The 23,465-nt window shown below is 42.4% G+C and overlaps 1 protein-coding gene across 2 annotated transcripts; it reads left to right on the top strand.

Moving 5' to 3' along the window:
* The first annotated feature begins 20,988 nt into the window (after positions 1–20,988).
* On the top strand, positions 20,989–23,134 carry LOC308079777 (uncharacterized protein). Of its 2 annotated transcripts, XM_080421371.1 has the most exons (3): positions 20,989–21,729; positions 21,819–21,949; positions 22,197–23,134. In XM_080421371.1, the coding sequence occupies exons 1-2, from the start codon at positions 21,276–21,278 to the stop codon at positions 21,827–21,829; spliced, it is 465 nt and encodes a 154-aa protein (XP_080277497.1). In that variant the 5' UTR covers positions 20,989–21,275; the 3' UTR covers positions 21,830–21,949; positions 22,197–23,134. The 2 variants fall into 2 exon arrangements, with proteins under 2 accessions (XP_080277497.1, XP_080277496.1); XM_080421370.1 differs by having other exon boundaries at positions 20,989–21,949.
* The last annotated feature ends 331 nt before the right edge of the window (positions 23,135–23,465 follow it).

The following is a 23,465-nucleotide window of genomic DNA, read 5'->3' as shown; positions in this document are numbered from 1 at the left end:
TGACAAGAGCCTGGATGAGCACCTGGGCTGCCTTCTCCGTGAGGAAGGGGCGAATCCTCCTGATGTTGTAGAGGAGGAATCTGCAGGACCTTGTCACTGATGCGATGTTTGCCGAGAACGTCAGTTGATCGTCCAGGGTCACACCCAGATTCTTCGCAGTCCGAGTTGAGGTCACCACAGCATTATCAATGGTGATGGCCATGTCTCGGTGCGGACAGCCCTTCCCCGGGAGGAACATCAGCTCGGTCTTGTCCAGGTTGAGCTTCAGGTGGTTTGTCGACATCCACTCCGAGATGTCAGCCAGACAAGCAGCAATGCGTGCCTCCACTTGGGTATCAGAGGGGGGGAATGAGAGGATCAGCTGGGTGTCATCGGCATAGCAGTGGTAGGAAAAGCCATGGGAGTGGATGACAGCACCAAGAGATGTAGTGTAGAGAGAGAAAAGAAGAGGACCCAGAACCGAGCCTTGGGGAACCCCAGTTGTGAGCCTGTGTGGTTCTGACACAGACCCTCTCAGCATCACCTGGTAGGAGCGACCCGTCAGGTAGGATGCAAACAGGGAGAGTGCAGAGCCTGAGACACCCATCCCCTCGAGGGTGGAGAGGAGGATCTGATGGTTCACCGTGTCGAACGCTGCAGACAGGTCCAGGAGTATCAGGACGGAGGAGAGAGAGTTCGCTCTAGCGGCATGGAGCGACTCCGTCACTGTCAGGAGGGCAGTCTCTGTCGAGTGACCCACTTTGAACCCAGACTGGTTGGAGTCCAGGAGGTTGTTCTGGTGGAGGTAGGAGGACAGTTGTTTAAAGACAGCACGTTCGAGAGTTTTAGATAGGAAGGATAGAAGGGAAACCGGTCTGTAGTTCTTGATCTCAGAGGGGTCAAGTGTCGGTTTCTTCAGGAGGGGGGTGACTCTGGCAGTCTTGAAAGCAGAGGGAAAGTAGCCAGATGTCAGAGAGGTGTTAATAAGGTGGGTTAAGAAGGGAAGAAGTTCAGGTGCAATAGACTGCAGCAGAGTGGATGGGACCGGGTCCAGAGAGCATGAGGTGGGGCGACTAGAGGTAACAAGGAGAAGGACCTCGTTAGGGGAGAGGGGAGAGAAGTGGGATAGAGAGGGGATGGGGGGGGAATATGAGTAGATGAAGGTAGAGAGGGGGGGGTGGCAGGCAGACGGGTGTGGGTAGTGCGCAGGGCACCAGCCGGGGGAGGAGGGAAGGAGGATCGGATATCGTTCACCTTCTTGTCAAAGAAGTTGGCGAAATAGTCAGGGAGGAGGGGGTGGTGGTTGCAGGAGAGAGGAGAAAGTTTCAAAGAGTTTTTTAGGGTTGGAAGCAGAAGCCTGAATTTTAGTGCAGGAAAAAGCAGCTTTAGCAGCTGATAGAGAGGAGGAAAAAGTAGAAATGAGAGATTGGAAGGTGAGAAGGTCCTCCAGGAGGTTGCCATTTCTCCATTTGCGCTCAGCCGCTCTCAGGCTCCGTCTCTCAGTCCGCACTGAGTCCGACAACCAGGGGGCAGGTGGAGTTTGGCGTGCAGGCCTGGTGGTGAGGGGACAGATATGGTCGAGAGAAGAGGATAGAGTAGAGAAAAGAAGATCTGTGGCGGTATCAGGGGATAGAAGAGCAAAGGATTCAGGGGCAGGGAGAGCAGAGAGAACAGAAGAGGAAAGATCAGTGGAGGAAAGTGAGGTAGCTCCACTGATTACATCCAACCGACATTTGGCACAAACGAGTGGTTAAATTAGTTCTCCTGCTATGCCACCAAAAGGTGTGAAGGATTGTAACACCCTACTCTCCTTCAAAATGCCCTAAAAGAGTACCTTCAGGAGGCTGCAATTCAAAACTAGCCCCTGTAAAGGTCATACCCTAGCCCCCCTCTAATAAGTATTCAATCAAAAGCCAAAGCATGATTGTTTAGCTGAAGTGTTAGCAACATGTTTGACAACACCACGCCTTCATTAAACATTAGCAATAAAGCCATTTCCTGATCTCTTTAAATTCAACAGACTCATGTTTTTGTGATGCAACCATTTGAAGCAACCATTACACATCACATTTCTGTGAAGACATAAGCTCTATTATACACTTTTATATGCACCCATTCCATGCCTTTATGTATATAGTCCACATATCCATGTTGATATCGGACCCATTTTCCTTTAATTATCCTGACCTTTCCTTTCTTGACACCAAGATGGCGCATGAATGCCACCTTGACTCATCCCACCCCTTACAGCAAGTATAGCTTAATTAGCTTTGCCTTACAAGAGCATAGGGGCAACATTAGAATGCAACCAAAAAGCTTACATCTGACCAAGCACTGCAGCCAACACAGTATAATAGCCCATTACTTACTTGATTTACTTATTATTATTATTATTATTATAATTATATTTACCAACCTCCACTACATCTTAGAGGCAACTGAAACTGAGTAAATGATTTGACAACTCCAATGCCATTTAGCCTACATTGCAAATTAAGATTACAAGAAAACGTAGCTACATCAGATGGAAATAGCTATAGCCCCCAATCAGCACATACTAGCTGCAACATTAAATCGATTACCACAATATAATGAACAGTCTGCACACTATAGTCTACTTTAAATATAAAACGTTTTCTGTGCACCATAATTTCTCTTTACAGCATTGTTTTAAATGCATTCTCCTAGATTGAGATAGCCTATATATTTTTTAACCACTGTAGACTTACTTGGAACATAATTAATTCCTACACTAAGATACTTGGCATTATGCTGCTTTACTCAAGAAAAATCTGCATACTACTGCAACTGCAACACTAAAGCAAGATCAAAATAAATGACTATATTACTTATAACTTGTGCTTATAATAAGCAGACATGGCAACCCAAATGCGGTCCCATTGCCCGGAGGGAACGCACTAAGATTGGTCAATGAACTATACCAAGTTTGAAAACACAAGAGCACAACTAGCTCTTCATCCACAACTGTACTTCCCTATCCTACTCAAGATGACGGCCAGACTGAGCATTACCCGTTTCTAATCAGTACATTATATGAAACATAACAGTTGAGCAATGCACTGCATAAAAGTGACGCTAAGTAATGGTCCTCTCTGCTCACAGTCTGCAACACTGACTGCACAGTGTTGCCAAGTTTGAGAGAGAAATCAGCCAGACTAGAAACATCCTAAAGAAGCGAAGTCGACTAGCCACAAGAATACTTGTCTTTAACCTGTATATCCTCCTGTATACATTGCCATAACCTCAACCACTTTACTCCAGAACCTGTGACAGTTGAGTATGAACTACATTGACTGTAGCACTGAGCACATGACAAGGTCCCTCTGGGACCATGTGGCATAGTAGGCCTATCAGGTTCCTTGAACCCATGCATGGGCATATTTTAACCATTAACAAACACTCCTGATTATTAATTTCCCCCTCAATCATCATCCTAAAGTCCTCATAATGTTCTTTTATCATGATAACAATTTGCAAACTGTTTTGAATATTATGAACGTTTTAACAACAAAATTACATATTAATCTGGGGGTCCTTCACATGGACTGGTTTAGTCAACATAATTTTCTTAAGTGATTTAACAGAAAACAAACACAAGTCACTTATAATAAGCCGACATGGCAACACTGATTTTGACAGCGCTAGCCCTGCAGACGCGCACCAAACACACTGTTCTTCTATACTTGAGAGGACTTGAACTGACTCGAGGATTCCTGACTTCCAATCCTTGCCTTATTTATGCCCACATATGACTCGACAGCCTTGATAAATACAAGAATGCACATGTATACTCTGCATTAAAGCCTGACCACTGAATGATTATAAAATAAATAGAATATTGACCTGGATTTTTTTAGTCTGGACATGAAGAACAGCAGGGAAGCGGTCAAGCAGCGCAGCAGCTGGCCAGGGTTTCATCTCGGAATAAGCAGCACCCGGGTGACGTGATCACTTTGTTTTCTTAACAAACAATTTGCGATTTCAGTGTAAATTACCGCACCACGCCACGGTAATGCCAAAGACAAGAACAAAAGCTGCTCTTTGGTCTCGGCTACAGATGGTCTACCTGTGCGAGTTCTTCTAGCCAGATCAACTTTCTGTCTCACCAAGATTGCATCAAAGCAAAGCATTTCATGCATATTAGCCTACTCAGTGGAGTCGGTATTTGAGAAGCCATTAGAGCAGAAATTTTTGCAACAGCAATGAACAGCAGCGCAGCAGCAGCAATGGTGTGTGTGCAGCAAAAGCAAGCAGAATGAGAAGTGCAACCTTCCAGCTTAAATAGAGCGGTCTGAGAATGAGATGAGTGTGAATGGATGAGTGGATGTGTACGTGGAGCTGATGTGGTCCAATAGTAGGCCATCCTCACTGCACTGAGTTCCCTGACAGAACTTGCTCTGCGCATGTCTGTGACAGGCGCGACGCTCATTAGATTAATCGAAAACACCCGTCCTTGGTTCTGGTGAGGGGGCTGTGTTTTTTTCAATTAGTTTTTACATTTTCTTTCATAATTCTTTGGAAGATAAAAAATTATAAAATAAATGAAACTTTCAACATGGTTGAAAGTGAAATATCCCTTTAATCTGTTTATGCAGGTTTGCTTGACTTTTTTTTTAATTGAATTTTTTATTTTCACAGAAGGCAGAAACGACTTGGGTAGTAAGCCTTTGGGTGTGGAGGTGCAGGCTGACCGGGGAAGAGTACTCCAGTCTGACATCCTACGGGGACCTGACAGGAGGAAAGCACAGATGTTCCTTCAGCCTGCGTTCGGTAGTAACTCTGCTTTCTGTTTTCAGAAGGGTCACAATTATTACATCACATCGTCTAATCGCAAATTATTTGATAATCATAATTTTTTAATCGTTTCCATTATGAAAAATACATTTTCAAATATATTCTTTTACACTTTTTGGAAAGCTTTTTTTTTTCAGTCATTTCTTTGCATATTTAAGTTACTTGCCCTTCGTGATGTTTGATTACAAAGCCTAAAAGCCAAAAATAAATGTAATTTTTATTCATATGTTCCAGTGTTCAATGCCAAAAATCGTTAATCGCAATTACTTGTATGACAATTAATCGTTAACTTTTGTAATCTTGACAGCCCTACACACCTCCCCGGTTGCCATCACGTGTGAGGAGTCGCCATCACTTTCCCCTGCTCAGGTTATTGACCCTCCTCCAAGTAGCATGGCTGCTGACCATCCAGTTGGCGCCATGCTTCTGAACACGGAGATGGAGCTGACTGCGTCTGATGGCACAGAGATCATCACTGTAGAAAGTGCTGTCAAGAAGGAAAAGAAAGGCTCTGTGAAAAATAAGGAAAAGACGCAAGTGGGGAAAAGAGCAGTGCTGCTGAAGGCGGGAAAAGAAAACAAAACGTTGACGGATCAAGGTGCTCCTGGTGACTCTGGGGCTGAGCGTTCAGAGGCGAGGAGCCCTGAAATGCAGAGTAAGACCATTAGCACTTTGTTACAGATATGCAACCGTACGGAAGAGGTCCAGCCATCCACGATACAGAAAAGTCGTATTGTCTCTCGCATTCCCAAATTAAGGCAGCGTCAGGCGAGGAGCCCTGAAATGCAGAGTAAGACCATTAGCACTTTGTTACAGATATGCAACCGTACGGAAGAGGTCCAGCCATCCACGATACAGAAAAGTCGTATTGTCTCTCGCATTCCCAAACTAAGGCAGCGTCAGGCTTGTGACCTAAACCCTGAACCGAAGAGCTCCAGAGCCAAGGAAAGTGCACAGAGCCAGATTCCAGAGGACTTTCAGAGGTTCGCTACTCAACAACTGCTTCTGAACACGGAGATGGAGCTGACTGCATCTGATGGCACAGAGATCATCACTGTAGAAAGCGATGTCAAGAAGGAAAAGAAAGGCTCTGTGAAAAATAAGGAAAAGACGCAAGTGGGGAAAAGAGCAGTGCTGCTGAAGGCGGGAAAACAAAACAAAACGTTGACGGATCAAGGTGCTCCTGGTGACTCTGGGGCTGAGCGTTCAGAGGCGAGGAGCCCTGAAATGCAGAGTAAGACCATTAGCACTTTGTTACAGATATGCAACCGTACGGAAGAGGTCCAGCCATCCACGATACAGAAAAGTCGTATTGTCTCTCGCATTCCCAAATTAAGGCAGCGTCAGGCGAGGAGCCCTGAAATGCAGAGTAAGACCATTAGCACTTTGTTACAGATATGCAACCGTACGGAAGAGGTCCAGCCATCCACGATGCAGAAAAGTTGTATTGTCTCTCGCATTCCCAAATTAAGGCAGCGTCAGGCTTGTGACCTAAACCCTGAACTGAAGAGCTCCAGAGCCAAAGAAAGTGCACAGAGCCAGATTCCAGAGGACTTTCAGAGGTTCGCTACTCAACAACTCTACTCGGATGACGCCGACAATACGCAGGAACATGAAAAGGATGACAATGATAATATGCAAGAACATGATCCATGCCAAGGCCAACAGTTGCATGATGCATGCTTGGCCTCTGCAGATACTGATGCCACACTCCAGTCATCAGAACCTAGTCACAGCCTTTCTCTCGGTGCCAACAAACCCAGTAGCACGAGAAAGCGAGTTAAGGAGTTGACGCCTGCAGATCGTCAAGGATCATCTAGCGACAAAACCGCAGTAAAAGAAAACCTCATTGGCCTTTTGAGGGCCAAGAAGGCAAAGAAGAATGAAAGTAGTAGAGAATTCAAGTCACACGATGACCGATGTCGTCTCCAGGACTCGTCGCTGGATGCCGCCCCTGCTGACCCCGACCTGGACTTTGTGGTCCCTAGCCACCAGCAGCTGATCTCTGGCAGAGAGGCAGTGAGGGCGGTGCCTGTTGTAATTCCAGCTGAAGCATCTCCAGGTGCGTCAACATATAGTTTTGGACATATGAGGCGTCGATATACAGTCTGCTACATTTTTGTTGATCAACACTTTTTTACCCTCTATTCTGTATGTGGTTAAACCTTCAGTAATGATGAGAACGATCATGGTTATATTTGTGTTTTATATTTTATGTAAAAACAATATTTCTGTGTCATGGCAGAACTGACCAACACCACTACGGCCACAGATCATGGAGGTGCTGTTGGACATTCAAGAAGAAACAGACCAAGATGCATATTGACATGTGTTGTCTTAGGTAAACATAATGAGCCATTTCAATCGATTATGACAGCCCTGTTTTGGTTATACGGTACCTTTAGTAACTATATGATGATGCATGAAGATTTTCTTTTTTAATGTTCTTGTATGCAAAGATATGTATTCTCATTTCATCCTGTGTGTCATGGCAGAGAGAACATTTGTTGTCCCAGAGAACAATGAAAGTTCAGCCAGTGACACCTATGAAGACCCTGTAATTGCAGCTGAAGCATCTCAAGGTGCGATATGATGCCTGACCACTGAAGTTACGTAGTAACAATTGGCGTCACGTTGGTGCGGTGTTGCGGTTTGACCAGGTAAGCAGAATGTGTGTTAGTGTTATATTATGCTTTTTCTGCTTGCCTTTGTCATCTCTCACTGTTTGGTAACCTGTGTTTTATTTTATTGGATAGTGGTCTTCATTTCTCCTTTTTGGGTGATGTGAATGGTTGTTGGTTCTTGGTTGTTTTGTTCTTGCAATGTTATACTCCACTTGGTCAATGAGCTTGTGTTAATGTGTTTGTGCCTCTGACCCAGGCTGTGTTCCTATATGGGACAAGGGTATCTTGACTGTTTTAGGGCAGTTGAATGTGTTGGCACACAGGGTCTGAATCTCTGTGTTGGCTGTACTAATGTTTTAGGTTGTTTCATTATTTTGGGCATTATTATGGTATGATTAGATTCGGTGTTGCCTTCTTGTGTCAGGCGAGTACGCGTCAGGTTGTCAGTCGACACGTCTATTTCTCCTATACTTTTGTTTACTTTGTGATGCATTCTATTCATTTTTATTAAACTGTGTGGCAGTTTATTTTAAGCTGGCGTATATGGCGTTGCAGCTCGAGGGCATGACACATGTCTAATTAGGTGGCTTGTATACTTGAGTTAATTACTTATCGCAGTAGGTGGCCTTGATATACTGGATATGTAGGTGACAAGATTGGTTTGGCACACCGCTGTGTTAGTGGCTGGTATCATGTTAGTTGATATTTACTGATCTAAGTGGGTGGCACGTATAGCTACTGGATATGGTATGTGACGATGGATTTACCGCGCTTTTTTGTATTGTATGGGTCATTGTTGTTCTTTGATTGGAGTTAATGTCTGCAGCATCTCCAAGTGCTCATTGCCCAGGTGGTTTATGATTGTTGACGAGATTTTTAGTTATAGGTGAAGGAGTCCTTCTACTGCTTGTTACTGCATGTTTTACTAATTCTTATACTAGCTATGATTTAAAGGAAAAAAAAAAAAAAAAAAAAAAAAAAAAAGGTAACATGGGGGGTAAATCTGGTAAAGATGTACAGACATGTAACAATGGGATCAGATACAAATCTGAAGATGATTTGCCTAAGAAAGAGCGCAAAGCTGTTAAAAAGCTACTGCTGACTAACCCACATTTGAAGCAAGTGCCTAATAAAGTGCCTCAAAGGATGACACCACGTGAGTGGATGTTATCCAAATTGGGGATTTTTTATGTTGAGCCTTACTTAACACTATTATCAGAATGGACAGATAATAGATATTCCAGTGATGGAAGTTTTGACAAAGATAAGATGGATCTGATACGCTCTTATCTTGTCACAAGAAAATTGGTTGCAAATTCTGCATGGGATTTTGAGTACATGACCACTTGCTTCAAGGCATGGGAACAAATCAGTCCACAATGGCCAGCGTTTGGCCTACCCAAAAATTCAAGGAGACAAAAGTCATCCGCCATTACTAATTTGGCTCTGATTGATACGTATAGTGTGATTCCTGCAGATAGCAAGCCCGCTAAGGGTAAAATAAAGACACAATCCTGCTATCCAGCCTTGCAGTCATTGTCTGATGCACCTCCTAAATACACAGAGCAGGGCCACAAGGATGAAAGCGATTTAAGGTTTACTGGAGCCCATGGCTCTGATCATGATACTAGTAACCAGTCATGGGCTCCTCAGATAAGGGCTTTGATTATTTTTCCGATGATCGACTCTCTGCCTACACCTCATTTACATAGAAGGCAGGCATGTCTTCTTAACTGGATGAACAAATGTATTAAGGCTTTTGAGGACATAGACAGTCGTACCACGGGAGACAGTAATCTCGTGCTTTCTCGTCAATTAACCTGGTTGAAGGAAGCTATGGCTTCTGAGTTCAAGAAAATTGTGAACAAATGTATTAAGGCTTTTGAGGACATAGACAGTCGTACCACGGGAGACAGTAATCTCGTGCTTTCTCGTCAATTAACCTGGTTGAAGGAAGCTATGGCTTCTGAGTTCAAGAAAATTGTGACATTAGCTAATAATGGCAAGGACATGGATACCATGTCATATGGCCCAATCGAGGCTATGCTGTCCGCATTTCAAAATGCAGTCAAACAGTATGAACAGGACAAGACACTCAGATTACCTTTGGCAAGGATTATGACAAGAAACATACCAAAGGCATAAGTGCCTTAATTGATGATGTTTCTGTCAGGGCATTGCATAAGTTAATAATGCAATTTGCTCAGGAACAAGAGAGTGCAAAACAACAAAAGACATTAGTAGTTGATGCAGATAAGAATCTGAATGCCCCGTTGATAGTCTTTGACGGGAAGGTGATGGAAAAACCATTGTCACTGGCTGAGCTGTCTAAAATCACAGATGACGCTCCTAAAGTGTTTGAGAATCATGTTAGATTTCTTAATTGGTATAAGAGTCTATTGATGCATGGTTCTATGTCTGGCAGGGATTTGCGCTATATCCTTACCACACTGATGCCAAACATTAAACTTGACACATTGATTGAAAAGTGTCCTACTCTTAAAGTCAAGTATGATGGGCCTATAGACACTAAGGACCCTAAGCTTACAGACAAATACCCATGGTTAGACCCAGATCATAGAGACACCCACGTGGGAGAGATGGAGGCATTCCTAAAAGAGCATGCTGCATTGGGAAAGGACATTACACATGTGCTGAACTGTAAACGTAAACCTGGTGAGTCCATGTGTGATTTTGCAAATAGATTCCAGAAGTGCTGGCGTGAGCAAGCTAAATTGGAATTAAATGAGGAAGCAGATGCATTCTTTGCCTCTATGATATTGAATGGCATGGATGAATCCTCAGCGCACACCCTGAAATTGTCTGCCCCAAATGTGCATTCATTATCACCAGTAGACCTGTTGAAGAAACTTAGAGAACTAGATGCTGTAGGATTATTTCCAACAGTTAAATCTAAATTACAGGCTCCACAACTGATCCCTCAGTATGCAGGAGGTCAGTTTAATGATGTATCCATACCAATGACCTCAGAGTATTCGGGAGGCCAGTTTCATAATGAGCTGCCTTTTTGGGATTCTTCCTAGTTCCTACTTGTGATGTATACTGGATTTTGGGTCTAGCACTCCACTGAGAAATCATGTTGTTAATGCGCAATCTTTTTTCTTATTTAGTTTGTTTGTCTGTGTTTCTGAGTATTATCAACAGGTTCTCGAGTCTCTGCCCAGTCCAGGGGATCAACCGCTGCATTCATTTAGTCCTGGTGACGGACCACCCGTCCATGCTCTTCTGTCAACACGGACTGCACTTAAGGTCAAAGGGCAGCACCCCTACCGAGCTTAAGCAGTCTGGGGAAGGCCTCATCATGATCACAGATAACACTAATACTACACTTATGATAGAAGATAATCCAGAGCAACTGTTCCTAGACTTAGAAGTATTCGAATCATCCATTTGCTTTGAATTTCTGGTATAAGGCTATGGAACAAAGTTAGAAAAATTACGCCCCACTCTTGTTATGCCTGTTCTTTGATCCCTTATTCCACAGAGGAAGTTTTTCCTTTCATGGCTAGGCCACTGACGGGACCTGATGGACTTCCAACTTTGTGTATGGTGGCTTATCAATATATTATCACATTCTACGGTAGGCGTGCAATCAACAGAACAGGTAAGACCGAGACCAATTATAACACAGAATAATTTTCATATGGGTAAGACTAATGGACATAGTTACCTTCAGAAAGCGAAGGTATAGGCAATTTCACTATTGCTATACAGTGTTGTTGTATTCCACTTTTACGTATGTTTGTCATGAAATCTATCTCCTCTGTTGCTAACTTTACTATGGTACAAGCCCCAATGTCTGATGTTATAGTTACTGGCGGTACATGTGGTTCCAGCTAAAAAAAAAAATCTCTTGATAATGACATCTTCTGATTCCTCAATAATAGAGAATATGTTCTAAGATCTTTTCTTTCATTTCTTACATAGGGTTGGCGAAGATGGAGAGGAGGACGCAGTTGCAGAAACTGAGACCCGGCAGGGAAACAGTCCCCAGATGTGGACCTGACTGACCCTTGGTGGACTTCCAATAGGATGTTGAAACAATAGGATGAAAGAGGAAGAATGGGCAAGACCCAGATTAACCCCTGATCCCTGATGGGGGTCAAACACCATGAGGTGGTCTCTGCACACAATGAGATGTAGTCACACACACTTGGCCATTAATATAGGCTCTATTTCTCTCTGTGTCTCTATCTATCTGCCTATCTGTCTATTTCTGCTCTCTCTTCCTACCTCTGTCTCTATCTTGGTGAGAGGTTACTGGTAGTCCAGTTTTCGTTTCTTATTTTGGTTAGGGTACATTTCTGTGTTTTGATAGGTGAGGGGAAGGAACTGGATTCGTCGGCCCATTGCGTGGCTGGTCTGGTGTCCTTCCTAACTTTTGTTCTTTTTGGCTGGGATCTCTCACTGTTTTGTTTGATTTTAAGTGAACATTGGTCCAAGTGTGAAAAGTATATTGACAGAAACATAACTGAATAGTTATGCCAAAATAAATATCAATGTAGTTGGGAACTGTATTTTTTTTATACTTAAAATGGTATATTAATGTTATTGATATTATGATGTGGTGTGTTGTTAACTACAAATTAATCCAGGTTTTTGTAATGGTCGCCCTAGGTTGGTTGGTTGGATTTTTAGGGGATCGTGGGGGAATTTTTCCTAAGTATGATATAAACACAAACGGTTTACATAGGTTTTTTCGCCTTCACCTGGATGTTGGTTACCATTTCATCACTATATCATGTACAGTTTACTGTGTTAAGTTTGTTGTCATGACATATATCCTTTTTATTATACTACTTGTTTAAATTGAAATTTGTTCGACAGTATTAAACTGTCATTTGTTTTATCCCTACTGCTACGATTGCTTAATGTACTAGTTTTGATTGGCTAACGTCACTCTTCACAAAAGAAAGGGAGTGACCGGAAAAAAAAAAAAAAAAAAAGTGGGGATTGTTAGTATGTATTATTAACTGATAGTATATTTGATTGCAATTATATAGTTTAAAGCTTTATTCCTTCTCTGTGAAGTATAATGAAGATGTGCCTGAGACAATGTCTAGTTGTCTAGGTGAAGTGGATCAGTGTCCAGCTAATTCCATGGAATGTTAATTTGACTTAGACCCTGGTAAAGGTTCATTTAAAGGGTCAAGAGTGACCACAATGAAATGCTCTGTGTTTTGTTCTTAATGAGTGTTTGTTCTGTTTAATGGATAACAGATGTGTAGGAAGGAGGAGCTTGTGGAAGTGACTTGTATATCTAAAGCATGTCTCACTTGAGAGAGAGATTAACATTTTTACTAACCCTGACAGGCCTGTCCTAATAAACCAAGCTTAGAATGATTCTTGACTCCTATCTAGTTATTACCAGAACCTGACCACTGAAGTTACGTAGTAACACTTACCAACATTAATTTTAGAGGTGGATATATGCCCTGGAAAGGAGAGGAATGAAGGTTAGCCGCAGCAAGACGGAATACATTTGTGTGAAACTGTGAATGAGAGGAACCCAAGTGGAACAATGAAGTTACAGGGAGTAGAGATAAAGAAGATGGAGGCTTCTAAGTGTACTTGGTGTCAACATCAGAGCAATGGAGAGTGTGGAAAAGAGGGTACGAAACATGTCATGTGTGATAGGAAAGTATCAGATAGAATGATGGGAAAGGTGTACAAGACGGTGGTGAGACCAGCTATGCAGCTATGTTGTATGGTTTTTAGAGACAGTCGCACTGAGGAAAAGACGGGTAGCAGAGACTACATGTTGAGGTTATCTCTGGGAGTGACAAGGATGGATAGGATCAGGAACTAATGCATCAGAGGGACAGCTGCATGTTAGATGTCTTGGAGATAAATCCAGAGAGGCCAGACTTGGATGGTTTGGCCATGTACAGAGGAGGGATAGTGATTTATATCGGTAGAAGGATGCTTAGGTTGGAACTGCCAGGCAAAAGGCCTAGAGGACGGCCAAAGAGGAGACTATGGATGGAGTGACTAGTGAAAGAGGACATTAATATTCGATTAATCGATTTGATTATAAAAAAAAAAAGAATGTTTGTTTTGTTTGTTTGTTTTTGCCAATGGCATTGACGACTCGACTCAAGGAATGCGAGTTGACGTCACAGCTGCGTGTCTGCTGTAGAAAAGCCACTGATTTCTTGGTTCTTAAAGTGGGGTCCTGGGGGAAGGGGTGTACCCGGGGGAGGCGTTGTGAGCTTGTAGTTCGACTATTTTTGGCTAAAGTTCTCAGAATAGGGATCAAGTGGCTAATGTAAAAAAAATCCTATCGAACAAAGATTTGACTGCCCCCCAGTAGTAACTCTGAGGACCCCCTGTTGAAGACTCCTGTCACACACAGTCACTCCTGAATGTTGTTTTGCTTTCCTACAACAGAGAGGGTGCCAAAGGCGAGTGAGGAGGATAGTAATGTGGCCTCGGATAACGGCGCCTTGAGGCCACAGAGGAGACGCCATGCCGCCATTAATTACAAGGAACCACCGCTCAATTGGTACGTTTTTTTTTTAAGGTGATCAAAAAGGAACGTTGCATTATTGGTATCCCCCCTGACTCTTACGAGATCGTCACAGAGCAACTTACCATACTGCAGTGCAATGTGAATTACATTCGCACTGCTCAGGTTTTTAACCCATTCAATCCGGGAAAGCATCCGTGTTTTTTGATTGAATATTTTATTAGGCAAATAAAATGGAAAACAGCACGGTTACATTTAAAATACTTTGTCTAAAAGGTCCATTCATAAAAGTCCTTGCGGTCTTGTTTCCAACTTTTTGGTCTTGGTATTCAAATTCATAGACATGTATAGAGGCACCACAGTTCAAATATCAATACAAGAAAATGGAAAAAGATAACACTATGTACAATAAAAAAGGGGGATAAAATAAAAAGCTATATATACAAGAACGGGGGGGGGTCGTCTAACGGGAAAATAGTACTACCTCCTTTTTTGGCCTCCTGTAAGGTGAATTTTCAGGGCTGTTTTTAAAAGAGCCCAGCGAACTGCACTTTTTGAGGGAAGGGGTTAGGCTATTCCAAACCTGGGTGGCAGTGTCATTTTAGATTATAGCTAAATACCAACATAAGTTAGAACAGTGGTTCTCAAAAATAGCAGGCATACAAGCTCGCAGCGCGTCACAATCTGCTATTTTTTTTATTTGTTTTGAAAAATCCTAAGTGTTTGAAAAAATAAATAAAAATCTAACACATCTTCTCTTCTGGGGGGGTCCCTTGCACAAAACATTTTTAGATTGGGGGGGGGGTCCGCAGCCAAATACCAATCAATTTGGGGGTCCTTGGCACGTAAAAGGTTGAGAACTACTGATTTAGAAGGCATTTCTAGAATCGACCTCAGGACTTAACCCATTAAGACCTGGAACGCATCTGTGGCCCTTTTTTTTTATTTGAGCTAAAAAGCATTATTTTACACTTTGGCTATTCAAAAATACAGAGTGCTGCGCTACGAGCTTGTAGATCTGCTATTTTTGAAAACGTGTGCAAATCTTTGAATGTATATTGTTTTAAAGCGAACATTTTTTACTCAAATCTTTACTTCTGGGGGTCCCTGGAACAACTATTTTGAGATGGGGGTCCGCGGCCAAATAAATATAATGTTGGGGGTCCTTGACATGAAAAAGTTTGAGCACCACTGATATAGAAACAAAGTTTTTTTCAGAATACTGTTGGGATTTAGAAGTTTGTAGAATCGACCTCAGGTCTTAATGGGTTGAAAGCCCTGAGGAGCACTTTTAGTTTTAGCTTCGTACTACCACGGTGTAATGCTGTGAGTTTTGTAAAGTCCTTTGTCCGCACTGCCATATAACTTATTATTCAATAAGGCAGCGGTCTAAATGATGAACTGTGCTGTGGCTATCCCCTCAGTTTTGTTGTCCTTTATATTTTCTCATTTGCTTGTTTGACTGGAAATATAATGCACAAGAGTCCTAAATTGTGATTTTTCTCTTTTTGATTAGCAAAATGAGGCGTGGAGACAAAGGGACCGATTCGCAGTTCCTGAGTTCTCCGGTATTCAAAACCAAGAAGAAGGAGAAACCAAAGAAGAAGTCTTCACATACTTAGTAACTTGTTTTTGTTGATGGCCAGTTATGTAAATAACCTAATAAAACGCTAAGTAAACTTTAAACATCCAGGGACCCTGGACAGTAGTTCTGCCATCAGGCAAATAAAATAATTTTAGAACCTACCGAGATGTTTAATTGCAAAGTCACACTTTATGCTTCCAAGTCTCCTTTGAAAGCTATTAGAATGTTTTACAATATCAGTTTTTGATTAATTGATTTTAAATCAGCCATTTTATTGGGCCTACATTTTAGGCACTTCTCATTCTGGTTGTTTTAGCGTACTGGTTCTCAGAACTGCATTTGATTTGTGTTGCATTTTTCTTTAATATTGTCAATGTTTTATTAAAGGACTTTTGTTTATTATCACCGCCTCATATATATACTATGTATGTGTGTTTGACTGCCATCCAATCTCAAAGCATACTTATTTACACGCACATCGACGGTGGATGCTGAAACTAATATGAAAAGAGGTAGAGCCACTTTCCAGGTAAAGGATTTACTTAATTATTTGCGACAACGTTTCGATCTCACAGGATCTTCATCAGGTCAGTCAAATTGACTGCCATGGACTTTCATTATAGGTGAGATGGACAGACTAGGCTAGGGCACTTGACTAAGTCCATATTTGACGTGTTGGGATAAGACCAGCTATCGCCAGTGATATACGAATGGATACAGCCGTGGTGTAATGTAACAAGTATTGACATTACCTACTTCCCCCCCATATATACATATCGTCTCTGTGCCCTGTAAAGGTGCTGGGGACCGGGCACCATCCCTGAGCTGAGCTTCTGCCATGCTGCCTCTTGATGTGCTTTGGTAAAACTGATGTAAAATTCCATCCTCGCTTTCTTTATGTTATGAATTACTTAAAACTTTGGGGGTCTAACTGTCACACGGTGCACAGACAGCTCTCTGACAATAAAATGGGTTTGCTCTTGCCTCTTGCCAGACCCAGGGGCTGACCATGGTTTGACACCCAACTCCCTTTTTAGGCCAACACTTCTATCTAGTGGTGACTCAGAGTTCTGGCAGCCTTATTTCACTGCCAGCATGCATTTCAGGGGCCAGTTGCACCACCTCATACTAAGTTCAAACTTAGCCTAGTTATAGCTTAACCCATTCAATCCGGGGATGCATCTGTCATTTTTAGATTTCTTTGGCTATTCAAAAATAGCACAGAGTGCTGCGCTATGAGCTTGTATATCTGCTATTTTTGAATAGCCAAATAAATCTAAAATGACACAGATACTTTCCCGGCTAAATTTCCTGGTTAAATGGCTTTTTAAAAGCCATTTAAGCTATAACTAGGCTAAGTTTGAACTTCGTATGAGGTGGTGCAACTGCCCCCTGATGTCTACAAAAATAGGACAGCATGGCACAACAAACATGATATTTCTGCCTAGACATTATCTACATGTATTCATGAAATACATTTGCAAGACATAAAACAACATATAACCATGCTTTTATAGTTTAGGCTAAACTATAATGCCAATAATGTAGCTAATGCTACACCCTGCCAATAACATATATTTTTTCAACCAGGCAGAACACATTAATCTCAGAAGTTTTCAAATAGTTGTAGAGGAGTACAAAGTACAATAGTGGCCTCTGAGATGTAGCAGGCTGATTCAATAATAAACAGAGCGAATCAGCCTGGATTCCAGGTTAGAGATGTAATGAAGTAGAAGTAATTAAGTAAAAGTACCTCAAATGGTACTTGGTTAAAATTAGTGTTATGATCAATAAAGGTCTATCTAATCATGATCAATGATCAATAAAGGTCTATCCAATCACCAGACAATGGAGGGCCGTCAGCTTGGCCAAACGACCGGTTTGAAAGCAGGCTTGAAAGGACAATGTGTCTGACCCCTCACCCGCTCTACTAACTCACTCATCTCATCTTACAACTACAAACAACTGTTGTTCCAAGAACAAAAGTGACCATACTAGTTCAAACTCCAGGGACCCTGGTCTGATTGCAGAACTAGTATTTTTGCCATCATTGGAAACAAGCCTGCAAGGACTTTCATGAACGTCCTGTTAAAAGGAATTATCCTTATCCTAGGCCAGGGTCCCTGGATGTTTAGAACTTTAGAACCTACCTGAGATGTTTAATAGCAAAGTCATAGTTTATACCTGAGATGATTTAGCAAAGTCATATTTTATGCTTTCAAGTCTTCTTTGAAAGCTTTTAGAATTCCTTTTCTACTAAATCCGTTACTGCCATTTTATTGGGCCTATATTTTAGCCGCCTCTCATTCTGGTTGTTTTAGTGCACTGGTTCTCACAAAAATGTGGGTATTCTGGGTCCTTGAGTGGTAACCAAATGTTTAACTCTGGTTTAAACAAGCCCAAAAAACAACAACACTTTAGAAACAAGCCCAAAAAACCGCAACCCGCAACTACCAATCTTTACAAGCCACTTAACAGAAAAAAACAAGCCCAAAGTCGCTTATAAGCACACGTGGCAGCACTGTAAATGACTGATCGTTAGGATCCAAACTGACCCTTGAGAATGAAGAATTACAAAGGTTTTATTTGTCTCTCGCTACAGAATACAAGCAGCCAAATGCTGGTACAGGGTGTCCACCAGACTGCACAACAACAACAACAGCAATTATGATCAATAAGCTCAAAGCAATAGGTTTTGATGATACGTCGGTGAGCTGGATGAGATCCTACCTGGAAGGGAGGGAGCAAGTGGTGGAAGTAAACGGCACCCAGTCCCCTCCCCTCCCAGTGACTTGTGGTGTTCCTCAAGGAAGTATACTAGGACCTTTACTGTTCCTGATATATGTGAATGATATATCTTCAGCTTGCGACTGCAGACTGTTCCTGTTCGCAGATGACTCGGCTCTGCTGGTCTCGGACAGGGACAGGCTGCAGGTTGAGAAAACTCTCAGCACTGAACTCAACAAGATCTGCATCTGGCTCTCCGACAACACACTTTCATTACACCTGGGTAAAACTGAATCCATCCTCTTTGGGTCCAGTCCTAACCTTAGCAAGGCTGAGAGTTTCACGATCAAAGTGGGTGATGATGTTATCTCAAGAAAGGATGAAATTACCTACCTGGGTTCCATCTTGGAGGCAAACCTCTCCGGTAACAAAAACGCCGAAAGAGTGATCAAAATGGTCAACCAAACAACACGCTATTTGTGGATATACAAGGTCATTATGATTATGCATGCACTTCATGGTATCACAACACCTCCAAGGCCTTAAAAACAAGGCTCCAAACATCCCAAAACAAACTTGTAAGGCTACTTCTTGGCCTCAATCACAAAACCCATCTAACCCCTGCTCATTTTGCTAGGATTGGATGGCTTAGGGTTGAGGACAGAGTACAGCAACTTGCTACGGGCCTGGTCTTCAAGATACACCACAACATTGGGATCCCCCTGTATTTGTCAAAATACTTCCAAAATGTTAATGAAGTCCATGATCATAACACCAGAGACAGCTCCACAAATCATGTTCAATCCAGATTTGGCCCAACAAAGGGAATGAACTCGTTCTCATGCTATTCATCAAAAATGTGGAATGCCCTACCAAAAGGAGTAAAGGAGTGTAAAACCCTACTCACTTTCAAAACTGCCCTAAAGATACACCTTCAGGAGGCTGCAATTCAAAAATGGCCCCTGTCCAAGTCCTAACCTACCCCATGTCCTAACCTAACCTACCCCCTACCCCCCCTCTCTCTTTCTTCTTTTGTACATATTTTTCACTCTTCATACCAGTAACCTGTAAACTGATTGTATGACATTCTGTATAGTAGTGTGTATATCTGTCTGTCTCTTATATGTCATCATGATTTGTGTGCATGGGGTTCTCATCTTAAACAAGCTCAGTGCTTAATGAGATTTCCAGTTTAGTAGACCTTGTATTGTGAATTTGTACTTCCATGTACTGTTATGTACTGTCATGTACTGTTCCCATGTCTTACTAAATAAAGTACATCAATCAATCAATCAATCAATCAATCAGCAGCACAAAGATAATACTGGGTTTCCAAGAACCAACTGAACAAGAAAAACAAGACAAGATAAACATATAAATGAGGCAAAAAAAAGTAGGCTACAGTTAAGACCCCCCACACAAAGGAATGCAGCAAATAACCTCCTAAGCAGCAGTGGGGGATGTGCAGGGTGTGGGGTGAGGGGTATCAGTGCTGACAACAGTGTTGCCATGACCACAGCTTTTCTGTGAAATTAATCCATGGCATTTACTGTGATCACTTAAACATTGTGTAAAAAACAACACCAAAAGACTTTCTGCACAATCTTGATGAATTCAATTCATGTATGTATGTATGTATGTATGTATGTATGTATGTATGTATGTATGTATGTATGTATGTATGTATGTATGTATGTATGTATGTATGTATGTATGTATGTATGTATGTATGTATGTACAGTGGTGTAAAGTAACTAAGTACATGTACTCAAGTACGTACTTTAGTAAAATTATGAGTTTTTTTCCCTTTCTAAGTATTTACAATTTTCAGTACTTTTACTTCTACCCCATTACTTATCTCAGAGGAAAATATTGTACTTTTACTCCATTACTATGATTTACTGGCTATTTTGTAGATTTAGATTATTATTACAAAACAGACATTAACCATTTCAGCCCTAGAGTGTAGATCTGCCACACGCACAGGCACGCATGCGCACGCACGCGCGCGCGCAGTCCCTCCTCGCCGCTAGGGGCAGCAGAGTAGCACCCTGCACCCTCTCACCAGTGTTGCCATGTCCGCTTATTATAAGCGACGATGTGCTTCTTTTTCTGTAAAGTTGCTTGTAAATATTGGTAGTCGTGGGTTGCGTTTTTTTAAGCTTGTTTCCAAAGTGTACTTTGCTTTTTGGGGCTTGTTTCTAAAGTGTAGTTGCTTATTTCTAAAAAGTAGTTGCTTATTTGGGCTTGTTTGTAAAGTGTACTGTCTGTAGTTGCTTATTTGGGCTTGTTTCTAAAGTGTAGCTGCTTATTTGGTCTCGTTTCTAAAGTGTAGTTGTTGGGCTTGTTTCTAAAGTGTAGTTGCTTATTTGGGCTTGTTTCTAAAGTGTAGTTGCTATGGGCTTGTTTCTAAGGTGTAGTTGCTTGTTTGGGCTCCTAATGTAATTTAAACCAGTGGTTTTCCAGGACCCCCAATTTAATTTGTCTGCTGACCCACCATCTGAAAATATTTTATACCAGGGACCCCCATACAATATTTGTTATTATTATTTTTTTAATCCAATTTTTTTTTGAAAATATCAGATCTACAAGCTCACAATTTTATTTTCAAAAAGCCAATGTGAAGTGCTCATGTATGGCCCAGTTGCTTCTTTTGGACTTGTTTTCCTAGACCTGGCTGCTTATTTCTCTCGCAGAATCTGGCAACGCTGGACGCCGGACGCAGACAGACGCTCCACCGTTGAGTCATTCATAAAAGCTGACGCGCCTCAGACGTTGTGTTAAACTCTATTCAGGACCTAAGAGAAGCAGTTCGGTCACACGCGCTCCACCGTCGTCTTAAATAAGTCCCGTTTTAAAGAAAAAACTAGTAGGAAAACATATATACCCTACACCTATTCTTTTTGCGGGTCTTTTTTGTTTGTCAACTTGTTTATTTGAGAACATTTGTTCGAGTTTTCTTAACTTAAATTCGCTTTGAAGCGCAGCGTGAGTCATCCATTTTTTTCCTATTGGTTCTTAGCAGTAACCACTAACCAGCCAGGAACTATTGACTATGTGTTTTGACATGATCATGGAAAAGAACAACGTGAAACTGAACAGTAGCAGAAGAACGAAGTGCGTGTCCGCCGGTTTGAGGATGAGATCGAAGGACGAGGACTCGTCGACGGAGGCCTCGACCAAGGGGCCGCTGCGTCGCCGGGGCCTGCGAGCCACCGTGCGCAAAGCCCTCCGCTCCTCTAAAGCCACCGTCCGCAAACAACAACACCAGAAGAGACTGCAGCTCATGTGCCTGGTCGAGGTGGTCGATGCCGGACAGAAAACGACGGAGAAGAACGGCCACGACAACGTCGCTTTTACGCGTGTAGCGCACGGCAGCAGTCCGCCGCGAGTGCCGTCGTCCGCCATGACGATGGCGCCCGCCAACACCACGCAGTATCTGATGGCCGACGTGGACGACGACCAGTTCGACTTCCAGTCCACTACCACGTCTACGGTGTCCCCTCCAGGTCTTTATGGCGAAGACCTGTCCCCCAGCAGTGTGTATGTGTCGCTGGACAACATGGTTGATTATGAAACATGTCTTGCCTTTCAACAGAGAAGCTTTGAGGCCGAGCTGTGTGCGTACAGCTGCTGCTGAAACCCGACCCAGCTAGGCCTGAACCGGTCTCTACGTGGACTAGAGAAACTAGTCTGACCTCCCCCAAACTGGTCTGAAAGAAAGACGAGGTGTGAATATATAACTTGTAAATACTGTTTGATTCAGTGTGAGTAGAACTTGTAAATAGTTTGATTCAGTGTGAATAACTGGTAAATACTGCTTGGGTTATTTTTGAAATTACCGTGTGTTCTTTTTGAGGTTTATTTTTAAATAACATGCGCTATGTTAATGTAAACTATTATATTGTGTATCCCTGGTCGCAAATGGTAAAGCTCATGTCGCATGATTCATGGTTGGGCTTTCTTTGTCTCACAGCAAGCGACGCACCGGCCGCTCCGTCCCACAAGGCGGCGCTGCTCCTGCTCGCAGCCTCGGCCTGCCCAGAGCAAAAGGAGCCACAAAACGCACCGCACCTCTCTCGTCCTGGCGGCCACTTTGTGTACTCCAGGTAAAACAAAAACCCGTTTGGCCAGCGGGCAGATGGGGGCAGGTATCGGTTGGTTGTGTTTTACTACGTTGTGTAGTAGCCTAGGTGTCAGTTCTGTCCCTGTTGCCACAGTCACTGTTGTCTGAGCCCTTTTCCAGGTTCGACTCTCTAAACAAGGACCTCTCCTCCCCCGCGGCCTGGCTGTGGCTGTTCAGGTGCAAAAGGCGGAGAGAGACCATGAGGTCAGTCTTCACTCAGCGTGCTGGTGGAACAAAATGGGTGACTGGTATTCAATTCAAAGGAGCTTTTATTGGCATGAGAAAACATACGTTTACATTGCCTAAGCAATTTAAGGAAAAAAGGGTGGGATGTATGTACAGATGGAGGGGGTACCGCATTGTTAAACAATGTTTAGTGTATTCTTGCACTAGAAAACAATTTCACCCACTCCTCTTTACACCCGTAAAACTTGAAAATGTGAACTCATTCAGTCAGTTGTCTCTCATTGTAAAATGGTGCATAAATATAGTGCCTTTCTCCAAAGCGCTTTACAATGTACACCAAGGACACATCCAAGGACACATGGCTTGACAGGCAGCCAGAAGGACCAGGGAATCAAACCAAGAACCTCCCCTTTCCCCCCCGAGACGACCACTCTACCTCTCGAGCCCCGCTTCGAATGACTCGGTACAATTTTATTTGATTTATGATAAAATCAAACTGCATGCGAGACGTGATATTGTTCCATGAACTGACGTGAGTTATAAGATGATAAAATACTTGTGACGGGTAAGCATTTGTTGAATAAAAAGCTCTTTGTTGAATGGAAAAATTGTGTAATGTGTTTATTATAATCCAGATCATTTGGATACAGCACAAGGGAAATTCAAGGACTTCTCTGAGATGCTAAATTACACGAATTGATTAAAGGTAGGGTAAGTGATTTGCGTTGGTTAAAATAATTGTTAAATAGCTCTATATTCTGATAGTACTCATTGCTATAGAGTGTTTGTTCAGTATTAGGAGTCTCCTTGTCTCTCCAGCTCTTTATAAAACAGAAAATGCATTTTCGTTTCAGTTTCATTTCCAATTTTATCCAACCAGGACAGAACTCAATCAGGATACAGATTAAACAAGTGAAATTGGAAGTGATGACA

This window comes from Gymnoscopelus braueri, assembly GCF_963280865.1.
Source record: "Gymnoscopelus braueri genome assembly, chromosome: 23".
NCBI classification, from domain to species: domain Eukaryota; kingdom Metazoa; phylum Chordata; class Actinopteri; order Myctophiformes; family Myctophidae; genus Gymnoscopelus; species Gymnoscopelus braueri.
Note: the sequence above shows the minus strand (reverse complement) of the source record. Positions and strands in the feature narration are given on the sequence as shown.

Bases quoted from the DNA above. Each gene is read 5' to 3' on its own strand.
- LOC308079777 (XM_080421370.1), top strand. From the start codon at position 21,276: ATGTGTTTTGACATGATCATGGAAAAGAACAACGTGAAACTGAACAGT.